We start from the raw sequence: 11,878 nt of genomic DNA, 5'->3' as shown, positions 1-11,878 counted from the left end.
CTAGTACTTGTTTCAGAGTAATCGGTGGGTGCTAACTTCCTTTAAAATTACTGTGCAAAGCTTTTCATCCCACTTACCATAAGGTGAGGACTTCTCTGCTCACCCCCTATGACAAATGCTGACCAAATAGTAACTGTTTTAAAGTAAAAATTCTCACAGCCAAGGTCAGTAGAAAGAGCTTTAGTGGTAACTGAGTGGAAGATCATTAAATCACAAGCAGTGGGGCTACCGGCTGCCCTGTGTTGTGAGGAGAATCACCCTACAGATGGAAGCAGGGTAGCCATGGCTAATGCAGAGGGCAAGCAAGCCAGCCCAGACACAATCAGTCACTGCAGTGTCATGTTGGTGTGTGCATTGCAATTCTAGCCTCTGTAATTCCTGGTTGTATCCTTGTAGCTCCTCTGTCTATGGGTTCTCTCCTTTGCCAGTGTTAATACTTGTGTGGTTGCACAGCTTGGCTTGTTATACAACTTCAGAGGTCACTGGGAACACAAGACCCCTCTTTTTACAGAATGTGCGTGTTTATGGAGGTTTAAAAACAGGGTACAAAAGTCTCATTCTATAATGCACTGAATTTGGGCTGGAGCACCACTCCTACAAAGACAGGCTGAGGTTGTTGTTCAGCCTGGAAAACTGAAGGCCCCAGGGAGACCTTGTAGCGGCCTTCCAGTACCTACAGGGGGCCTACAAGAAAGCTGAGGAGGGACACTTTGTCAGGCAGTGGAGTGATAGGACAAGGAATAATGGTTTTAAACTAAAAGAGGGTAGATTTAGATTAGATATTAGGAAGAAATTCTTTACTCTGAGGGTGGTGAGGTACTGGCACAGGTTGCCTAGAGAAGCTGTGGATGCCCCATCCCTGGAAGTGTTCAAGATCAGGCTGGATGGGGCTTCGGGCAACCTGGTCTAGTGGGAGATGTCCCTGCCCATGGCAGGGGGGTTGGAAAAAGATGGTCTTTAAGGTCCCTTCCAACCGAAACCATTCTATGATTCTATGAATAATGTACTTTTATTCAACCAGAGATAGGAAAGAGGGTAGAGGTTCTTGGTGTAGACGTCTTATTGGGAATCCTAAAATGCTCAGAGGCCAAAATAAATATTAATATAAAATATTCCTGCAATGTGGAGAAAAGAAAAACAAACAAAACAATACAGACCTTGATAAGTAGACCTTGATGAAACCAACATCTGGAAGAGATTCATAGTGTCCCTACTGGGTACAGTACATAAGTCTTGAGGGGCGCATTTGGGACTTAAATGTTTATATGCATATTGCAATAGCAATTGCATTATTTTCTTCAAGAACCAAGAACTTCAGCCCAAAGAAGTAATTGATGGGAATAGCTATAGCTCATGGAGTGGGACAAAGAAAGGAGAGTGTGAAAGCAAGGAAGGAGTAGGAGCCTTCAGCACAAATAAGATTTGGTTTTGGCCCCTTTACTCTATTTCAGGTCTGACCACACCATTTCTGTCTCTGAATGACAGTTCCCACCTGCAGAAATCCCACTGTCAGCAGCCAGAAATTTTCTGCCACCTAGTTTCTCCAACTGTCTGCCATAATCAGAAGGAGGGAAAGGTAATATGGCATTTTTTAAAAACCCTCCCTGTCAACAGCATCTTCAGTTTGGCCTACAGAGAAAGACCGAAACTGGTGGCCTACTGATCATTCATTTCTCAGACATTCAAACAGAGAAGCAAGGTGCCCCAGAAACAAAAGTATATTTGCAGGGAAATACACTTTAACTTTCGATAGATGATGCTGCCTCCCTCAAGATAAGAAATGAAGTCCTTTCCATTAGCACTGGTTGTGCTGTAATTTCATGGGCTCTCATCATAACCCTGTTCCTGTGCTTTACAAATCAATAATAAGCAATAAGTGGCAGAGAACAAACCCAAAAACGTAGATTATGGTTTGCCAGATGATACCAAGCCAGTAAGTTGTCCTAAGGCAAAAGTGAATGTAATGAGTCCAATCATCTGATTATAAAACCAGAGCTTCACTCTGAACACTCTCATCAATCGTGGAGGTTGTCACCTGACAGTTCTTTACTAAGCTAAAAGGCATTCCATAAAAATAACCAAACTCATCATTTGAAGGGTGATGACAGTGGTCACTATGGATTTTACAGTAAGCACCTTGATGGTGGCTTACTGAAAGTACATATATTTTTAAATGTTAAGAAACAATATTTAAAAATTAGCTTCCTCACTTAGAGTCTGCTAGCCTTTAGCTTTTCTTTTCCCTGATAAAGTTGTATCAAAATTGGAGGCTGTCTGCATGGCCCTCTAATGTAGGTCACACACAAGAAGGAGATGCAAACCACAATCTCATACAGAATAGCTCTGGTCTTTTTTGAATTCTGCCAGCTTTGAGAAATAGAAAAAATAACCTGTAGTAATCAAAGGATTACATACCACTCATGTCTTACCCTCACTGTTTAGAAAGAGATTATGAAATTTCATGGAAAGAAGAAACTGAGGTAACTAGTATGTAAATAGTTTATTAATCTTAGCAATGATTAATAAGAAATAAATAGACTGCCTAATGGGTATGCTGACTGTTTAAAAAGTATTTTCCAAACTTGAAGAAAGTCAACCCTGTAGCTATCTCATGTGTTTGAATTTTGGAAGTATCCCAGTCTTCTGCTGAGGTTAGTAAAACTCTTCATATGAAAAAAAAGTCCTGTGAAGAATAGACGAGAGAAGAACATTGAAGTACTGATGAGGAAACAATAATTGAAGACAAATCCTGAAAAGCATGACAGAAGTCTTTCCTCTTTATATCATATAACTAGTAATTTACTTATGGATTAAACATTTATTATTATTATTATTATTATTATTATTGTAAAAATGCTTAGTCAGTTGCAAACTGATGTGACACTGAATAGAAATTATGTGGCAATGTTGTGTGCACTTCAGTATTGTGGTACAGACAGATGCCATGTGATTTTTTTTTTTCATATAATTCTGATTTTGACATTTCCAGGTACTGCCATTCATTTCTTGCCCTTGAGATGCTGTTTGACAGAAGTTGTCAGTCAAGCTTGAGATAATCATAGAATCATGAAGGTTGGAAAGACCTCTAAGATCATCTAGTCCAGCCATCCCCCCTACCACCCATATCACCCACTAAACCATGTCCCTAAGTGCAGACATCGCAGATACCAACTTGTATATTCAGGAACAAAAAGATTACTCCATGGGGCCAGACAGATTCTCAAAATGTTGCATTGTGATCTCCATAGAATAGCACATCCTGAAATATTGAAAACTGTGTATGATCTTGCAGGTGATTTCATGCTGAAGTCAAGTAGTCACCAGCATACTGGCTACACCTGAGGCCTTGCTCATGTGGATAGTGACTACAATATTGGCTCAAGCTGTGTGCTGGAGAAACTGACAGATAGACGTCTTGCTCAGCAGCTGAGGGCCAATGGAGTATGTGCCAAAAATCAATATGTCAATTAGTTCAGTGTCTTACCCCTTAAATAGTGAGCAAGCCAAGAGCCCTTTGAGCTCTTCTGCATAGCAGCTGGTTGCATAAGAGGATCTCACCTTGAGCAGGGACACCTTTCAAAGTCATCACTTACTCCTCACAAAAATCCCTGCGGCAACAGATCTGGTAAGTGATTGATAGTGAAGTTTACAAAGTTTGGCAAGCTAAGATTATCTCTTAGATTGTTTGTGCATTTATAATCCTTAGACAAACCATTTACCAAGCCTGGGACTAGAATTAGATTCAGCCACACCTAGTCTCCTTACCTCTTTGGTTCAAGGAATTTAGAAAGCACAGGGGTCCACTCTGAACCTCATGACTCAACAGGATTCCCCCAATGAGTCTGACTTACCCTGTCCTCTATGCAATAAATAATCAAGTGTACCTTGGCATCTCAAATCTTAAGTTGCTGTCTTATTTACAATTAAGCTTTGTTAGATTACTATGTCATATCAATAAATATATTGCTGCTTCTCTCTTAAGACAGAAGTGTATAATTTCGTCTGAGACAAGAATCTGCTAGACTGGACAACAAGCCTTCCATTTGGTTAATGTGCTGTCCTGTTCTTTAAAGAAATACATTCAATACAGTATTTCTCCTGTCTGGAAGAATCCTCATCCTCCCAGCACTTTCTGTTCTTATTTCATTGCTAAATGACCCCCAAATGTAACAGGAGATTAGGAGTCACAAAGATACTGAATTTCTACATGTTCAGTGAAATTCGGAGGCTAAGTAGATAAGAGATCCAAGTTACTTCTGCCAAGAAAGGAAATAATAGACTGTAAGTTTCAAGATCTGTTGAAGAATTTCAGAGTTACCAGTTCTGTTCATCTTAGGTTGAATGTTTCTCTTTGCAGAGGTGTGAAAGTAAGGCCATGAGTTTGAGTCTAATGGTAGTAGAAACCCACACGGGAACAGGACTGTGAAGTGTCCATCAAAGATCAGCCTTCTTCTATTCAACAACAGTGAGATTTAGCAAAAGAGGTATTTCAAAAAGCACACAAAAGGTAAGCTTGCAGAAAACACTGGCCAGCTGCCTAGCTCTCACCAGCTGATCACAGTGGGAGGTTCCCAGCATCAGAGTGAAGTCTCCAAGAATTTACAGATTGAAATCATTGCAGCACCAGGCATTAGGGAGCTTCTGATAGAGGCATATATATGTTAGTTCGTTTTTGGAGCTTTCTGAGGATTTCAATTTGACAGAAAAGCTTTTCTTAAAAGAAGGAATTTCAGAAAATAATATAGTTGTGAAACAGGTCACTATTTTACAGGATGAACAAAATGGGATACACACCTAACAAAAATTGTTCTGCAAGCCACCCATTCTGCCTGGAATTCTGCCAGAGGGGAATGAGTGCAAGTCTGCATGGATTTATTCTCTTACCTGGAGGGATAAGTGATCACACATTTCTGAACAGGAATTGTCTATTATAGGAAATAATATCCAAATTTATTCACTTTTTTTTTTTTCAACATGTGGGCTTCACTTGTGTCAGCAAGACAGCAATTAATCCTCTATCCCTTCATGACTCACCATTGAGTGTCCTATGGAGAGAGAGCAGGGGCCCATCATAAGGGAGACTGAGAGTTTCCTACAGCTAGAACATGAGCAAAAGATTCAGTAACTTATTTGTGATTTCTCAAAAACTAGTCAGATGCAGGGCCTGGCCCTGGTTTCACAGAGTTCAGAGGGAAATAAATGAGGAAAGGAGAGGCAACACAGAGCAGGCTGAGGATATATGGGCTATCTCTTGGTTCTTAGATATCTATGTGCACGTTTGTTGCAATGGGGAATTTTTTTTCTGTCTCGATAGCTGTGAGGCTCCCAGAGCAGCGCATCTGTCAATACCTGAACATTCAGCACTCTGCAGAGCTTTGACTGAGCTGATTTTATTTGGCTGAAGAAAGCTTCTCAGGAGCTCTTTATTCAAACTATCATAAATATGCCAAAGCTGCGAGTTAAGCAGTCTAGAAGGCTACTGCAACTGTCACAACACAGGGCAAAATCTTGTTTATAGGCATTCTCTATCCTTGGAGGCTGCTTTTACCAATCCAAATGTAAGTGTTTTGCCTAGAGTACAAATTTATTTATTTATTTCATGTGACTGTTTCTTTCTGGTAGCAATTTTGCTGATGCACTTTGGACAGCTTCAAAGGATGTTTGCTCCCAGGACCAGTATCCTAGGGTTGCTAACAGCAAACTGAGTGTTACTGACAACAAACGTAACCCTGAGCAGTATAGAATTTGGGAGCTGTAGTACTCACTGGTGTAGTTTCTATCTAATAATCTTGTACTAGTTCATACAAGACATATGATACCCTGTCTTCCCTTAGTGTATAATCATGGATGATTTGACTCAAGAAGGCCAAATGTTGTGTACATGAGGACCAAACCTACAAATTTCTGAGGCTAGCAGAAATAATATGATTTATTTTACATATGTGAGGAGTCTGATAAACTTACTTCACAAAGGAGCAAAAGAACGTTTATCTCTCTGTCAAATTTGCTGCTATGATTATTTACTTATTACCTGGCTTACTTTCTACTACTTAGTTGTACTACAAATTCACAGAAGCCTTTCGCTGACTTCCTCTGTTTTAAATGACGTATAAATAATTCCCTTGTACTCCTAAGGACGCAATGATGATAAATACTAAGAGTTCAAACATCACACTTGGGATTAAGCATTCATTGCTGGTCTTCCTAAAACAACAAGAAATTCTTATTCTATTTCTAATAAGATAGTAATAAACCAGTTTGTACTACTTGGCCAAGTAAAGAAATTGATAACTGGTGACTGAAAATAATATATGGAGATAATCTCACAGAATGTGTAATTTTTAAGCTAAAGGCATAGCCAAAGGAAAAAAAATATCACATATGTTTATCATCTCATATGCTCAGGCCAGCATATTAGTCCAAATGTCACCTATATTCATAGTCATTTTTCTATTTGAATAACAAAATACACTGCCTGCAGCACTGTTCTTCCTCATGACTGCTCCTGTCTCAGTAGGAGACTGTCCCTCAGGGAGTACGCACTCATTTGTAGTAAGCATGGAGCTGCCTACATTTAGCAGCTCCCAAAGGATGTGTTGAGCTCAAAGAGGCAGCTGAAGTCCTGTAGGAGGGACTTCATGGCTACCAGAGTGTCATTTTCATGGTAATAAATGCTAAAATTCCACCCAGTTCTGTTTAGAGGTCATGAAATAACCTCTGGGGAGCTCACCATTACTACTTTGAACATACACATATTTTCAGGATATCTACTGTCCTTAGCTTGAGTTTCCAAGATCAAAATATGCCTCCAGAGGATTTGGTCCCTTCCTCACCCTGTCTGAGAATGATGTCTATCTGTCACCATTCCTTCTGGTGGATCACTAGCAGACACTACCCGTCTGCTTTCATTAGACAAAATTAATTAATATATTTCCTTCTTTTTTGGAAGACACAATTAGGTTTGGACCAATAGCCTATATGTATAGAAGACTGGGATTTGGAAAGACATTTCATACCCTAGGACAGCTGAGATGACACTAGATACCTACTTAGATTAATGAATCTTATCCTTTACGTAGGCGTCTTTACAATGTAGATGTTTGTGTGAACTACGTGTTTAAACTATCACTTTAGATGATATAGTCCACAGCAATGCAGTTTACCAAATACAGATTCTTTCCTTAGGTGACTAGACAGTATACTATCTTGTATTTATGTGCTGGAAGGGATAGTGTGTTGAACTAGAAAGTCCCTAGTGTCGAGAATTTCTAATTTGAAGCCTCTAAAAAATTTAGACTCAAATAGGGTCATAGAATCATTGAATGGTTTGGGTTGGAAGGCACCTTAAAGATCATCTAATTCCACCACCCCTGCCATGGGCAAGGACACCTCCCACTAGATCAGGTTGCTTAAAGCCTCATCCAGCCTGGTCTTGAACACTTCCAGGGATGGGGCATCCAGATCTTCCAGTGCCTCACCACCCTCAGAGTAAAGAATTTCTTCCTAATATCTAATCTAAATCTACCCTCTTTTAGTTTAAAGCCATTACCCTTGTTCTGTCACTCCACTGCCTGACAAAGAGTCCCTCCCCAGCTTTCCTGCAGGCCTCCTTTAGGTACTGGAATGCTGCTGTAAGGTATCCCCGGAGCCTTCTCCAGGCTGAACAACCCCAACTCCCTCAGCCTGTCTTTGTACGAGAGGTGCTCCAGCTCTTTGATCATCTTTGGGGCCCTCCTCTGGACTCATTTTGATATGTCCATGTCCTTTTTTCTGCTGGGGGCCCCAGAGCTGAATACAGTACTCCAGGTGGGGTCTCACAAGAGCAGAGGAGCGGGGGAGAAACACCTCCCTCAACCTGCTGGCTGTGCTTCTTTTGATGCAGCCCAGGATACGGTTGGCTTTCTGGGATGCAAGCTCACATTGCTGGCTCATGTTGTTCTTCTTGTCCACCAACACCCCCAGGTCCTTCTCTTCGGGGTGGCTCTCAATCCATTCTCTGCTCAGCCTGTATTTGTGCTTGGGATTGCCCCGGCCCAGATGCAGGACTTTGCACTTGGCCTTGTTGAACCTCATGAGGTTCGTACAGGCCTACCTCTCAAGCCTGTGCAGGTCCCTCTGTCTGGCATCCCTTCCCTCCAGCATGTCAACTGCAGCACACAGCTTCTTGTCATCTGCAAACTTCGAGTGAGAGTGCACTCAATCCCAATGTCCATGTCACCAACAAAGATGTTAAACAGTGTCAGTCCCAATGAATAACACCGCTTTTTACTGATCTCCACTTGGACGTTGAGCCATTGACCAGCTCTATGAGTGCCACCATCAAGCCAATCCCTTATGCACTGAGTGGTCTGCCCATCATATCCTGTTGCTGTCTTTATTTTTTTCTCAGTTTGTGTGGTAAATAGTAATGTTGCTGAATTTACAATACTGACAATGAATGAGAAATATCTTAAAAGCCTGAAATTTTCAAAACATTTCACAGCTATTCATTTAAAAAAGTCATCATTTGAAGAATTTATTCCCAGAATTACACATGTAAATGGGTTGCTATCAACTCACAAATGGCCTGAGAACAAAGCACTCAAAAGGAACAATGCAATATTAGAGGAGATTAATGAGCTTCTGCATATGGATTCTTTAAACCCCCTGCTTTGCAAGAGTCATTTCAAATACATAAAAGAAAAAGAAAAGAGGAAAAAAAGAACTTCTCTGTGTTCTGTGGATCTGCATGAAAATCATTTCGTCTGTGAGTGACTGAGGAATTAACATGACTGGCAAAACTGTGGTGATAAAGTTATTGTAGGAAACTCATTGACTGCCTGCGGGGGTGGTGTCTTTGGAGGATGGTCAGTGACTGGGAAAGCCCTGTTACACCTGCTGCTTCACCCTGTCCTCGTGATATTGATTACAATTAGCTTATGCATTTAGTTGCACCTGTGCTGTCTTGCTGTGAAGGCCCTCTTCTTGGAGTGATTGGTAGTACAAGTTAACCACTACTAAATCCTAACAGAGTCAACACCAGGTGTAAGAGCATTACTGTTTGAGAGTCTACAGTCCCCATATGCTTTGTGCAAATTTACATAGGGCATCTGTGGTATGTTTCCCACACTCTCCATGATCTGCAGCATCCCTAATGATCAAGGGCCATGAAGTGGTAAAAACCTAGGAAGTTTAGAGTTGTATCTTGAGTGATTGGGTGGTCCAGAATCTCCTCAGATAGTCTGTGCTTTGGTGAAAGAACAAGCCAACAGATCTCAATGGGTCCTAATAATGCTAACCATTCTGAAAGCAGATTTTCATTACCTGTTGTGTGCTGAATGAGTTTTATGTTGCTTGTGCCATATTAACTGGGTATAATCAATCATGGGCAACAGGACTATGCAAACAAGACCTGAATGCAATGAGTCTTGGGAAGAGCTACAGGTCAAAAAGTGGCAGAAGTGCAACATCTGAAACTTCTGGGAAGATACAGCATGATGACTGGTCACGGGCCTATTTTATTGACTGTGTGGGCCACCATTTGCTTATAAAACTCCTGCTAAGGGAGATTGGGGACTGGGGTGACATTGTTATGTAGCTGTTCAACAGCACGTGGAGGAAGAAGACTGGAGGGGGAAGAGTTACATGTTGGTGCCTAGGAGATGATCCTGAGACTGGAACAAGCAAAAGTTTTGTCCCCCCCGATAAGTGTGCTTTCATTGCCAAACCCCAATGACCAGCACAATTTCTAGTTCAGATATTTTCCTGTGCCATCTAGCTCCAAACAAATATTGTGCAGTGCTATGAAGTATTCCTGTGCAAGAAAAATTGTTTCAGTTATATGAACAGGTCTTATACCCGCATATTTTTAAGGGTGTTAAAAAACTGAGAGGATGTAAAATCTCAGATACTAGGCTGGCTTAACAATGGAAGTGAGGTCTTGGAGAAAGACTGAGAAGATTGATAAATGCTGGCCTTATTGCAGTAAACTCTTGTAAAGAAAATATTGGCTATCAAATATGAAAATACCTTTAAACCTAGCCAAGAAAGAAACAATGAAATCAAATAAATTCAAATGAGAAATAAAACACACACTCTTAAAAATTGAGAAAATTAAGCAACAATACAGTATATGTGAAGTAGTGGATTCACTTCATCTCCTGAAGTTTTCACAATAGGACTGAGGCTTTTTCTCATGAATAACAGTGAAGGAGCATCTAGGTGCTCTTCTGGGAGAAAGAGTCTGTGAAATGCATGAGGTCACAGCATGCAATACAACTTTGCTTTTAATCTGTAGGATTTTATTTACCTGCAGATTTCCCAGTGGATGTACTGTGGGGAACAAGGGGGAAAATAAATGTTGGGCTTCTTCTGGTTTTATCAAAGGAGAGAAATGGGTCCTAGCCATTTCTAGGGCAGCAAGATAACTTATGTGACCTGTGCACAAATGACTAAACCGGTTATCTGTGTTGTACTTCTGTGACCATGAATGCCACTATGCCCTTGCCAGTGCTGCTTAGGAATCTCGGTGCAATGGGGGCTTTGGAAAGCGAGACTTTTGCTTTTTGTGTTCTCCATCAAAAGAGGCTGACTCCAATCAGAGGAGTCCTGTCCTTCTCAAAAATCACTGGCAGCCCCAGCTCATCACATTTTTAAGCTTTATGCCTCAATCAGGCAATTAATCCTCAACCAGGCAATTAATCCTGATCCAGAAGCCCCAGGCTATCCAGCTGCCATCATTGCTGCTGCTGGAGAGACTAACTACACACAAGGAAGGAAGCCACTTATAAAGGAGTTTCTGTGAGGAACTGTAGGCAGAATTATTCTAGAATTATTTGGGAGGCAGGAGGAAAAGTAGTCTGCAAAAATATTTTATAAGGGCCTGCTATGCATTGCCAGTAAGTATTAAAAAAAAAAAAAAAGGACACCTCAGACCCTTAATGACTTAGAAATTCAGAACAAAAAAGAAAACTAAGCTTCTAAATGCACATTCATAAACAACAAAAGATAAGTCATAGAATTACTGGTACAGCTCTAACATTGGCCTGTTTCAGTGCATTTGAACTATTTATTCAGTTGTCAGCAGATGCAAGTTAAAACATGCAGTTCAGATCATACTGTCTTTATCCCTCCCTGAGAATATCCAGCTTAAAGACACCTTTACCAAATACTGTGCCATTCACTGGAGAAATTCTCAAATAAAGACTTCATTAAAAACAAAACAAAACCAAGAAAAAAAAAATTATAATCAAACAACTCACCAATACACACCCCCAGAGAAAAGACCTGAAAACTTTAGGAACTTTGGTTGTTTCCCTTATAGGTCATCAAGTTCACTATCACCTTCCTTATCACACCAACAGAAAGGGAATGTCCCACAGCAGGGCTGCAGCCACGGCTTCCAGACGACATTGTACAGGGAGAGCTGCTGCGGTACTGGAGTCAGTGTCCTGCGGTGCTCTTCTATGGCTCTCCCAGTCTGCTCTATCACAGCGTCAAAGAGGGGCTCGGTGTCAGCTGACAGAGGTTTGGCTTCAGAAGGGTCTCGTGAGAGGTCAAACAGCAATGGAGGCTCATGATGGGTCACGCCTTCCCCAAAACACGGGCAAAATCCTCTGTCGTAACAAGCTCCAGCCCCAAGTGGATGGAAGTTTGGGGTCACATAATGAGCCTTCCAGATGGCTCCACCTGGCCGGAAAGAAAGAAGGCTTGCAGTGATACTGGTGGTTATCACCAGGTGTGCATAACAGGAGTGAATGGTTTCCTAGAGTTTATTTTTGGGCACTGGGTTGCACTTGGCTCTATACTCACTAGTTGACATAACATTATAATTTAATTTAAATTAAATGCCACAAAATGAAATCAATAATTTCAAATGATTTCTAATTTTTCTAAATTT

General features: G+C 40.9%; 1 protein-coding gene across 4 annotated transcripts in view; it reads right to left on the bottom strand.

Moving 5' to 3' along the window:
- The window catches only part of LOC121058572 (arylsulfatase D-like), a 40,062-nt gene that overhangs the window by 14,741 nt on the left and 13,443 nt on the right, over positions 1-11,878 (bottom strand). For 3 of the 4 annotated variants that reach the window (XM_040534314.1, XM_040534340.1, XM_040534333.1), the window contains one exon: positions 10,057-11,667. In XM_040534314.1, coding sequence (XP_040390248.1) covers positions 11,297-11,667 — 371 coding nt within the window. In that variant the 3' untranslated portion in view covers positions 10,057-11,296. Of the gene's footprint in view, positions 1-10,056; positions 11,668-11,878 lie in introns of those variants that run through there. The other variant, XM_040534323.1, reaches the window with a different exon arrangement.

Source organism: Cygnus olor, chromosome 1, assembly GCF_009769625.2.
Source record: "Cygnus olor isolate bCygOlo1 chromosome 1, bCygOlo1.pri.v2, whole genome shotgun sequence".
NCBI lineage: Eukaryota > Metazoa > Chordata > Aves > Anseriformes > Anatidae > Cygnus > Cygnus olor.
The sequence above is the reverse complement of the archived record's forward strand: the minus strand, read 5'-3'. Positions and strand labels throughout refer to the sequence as shown.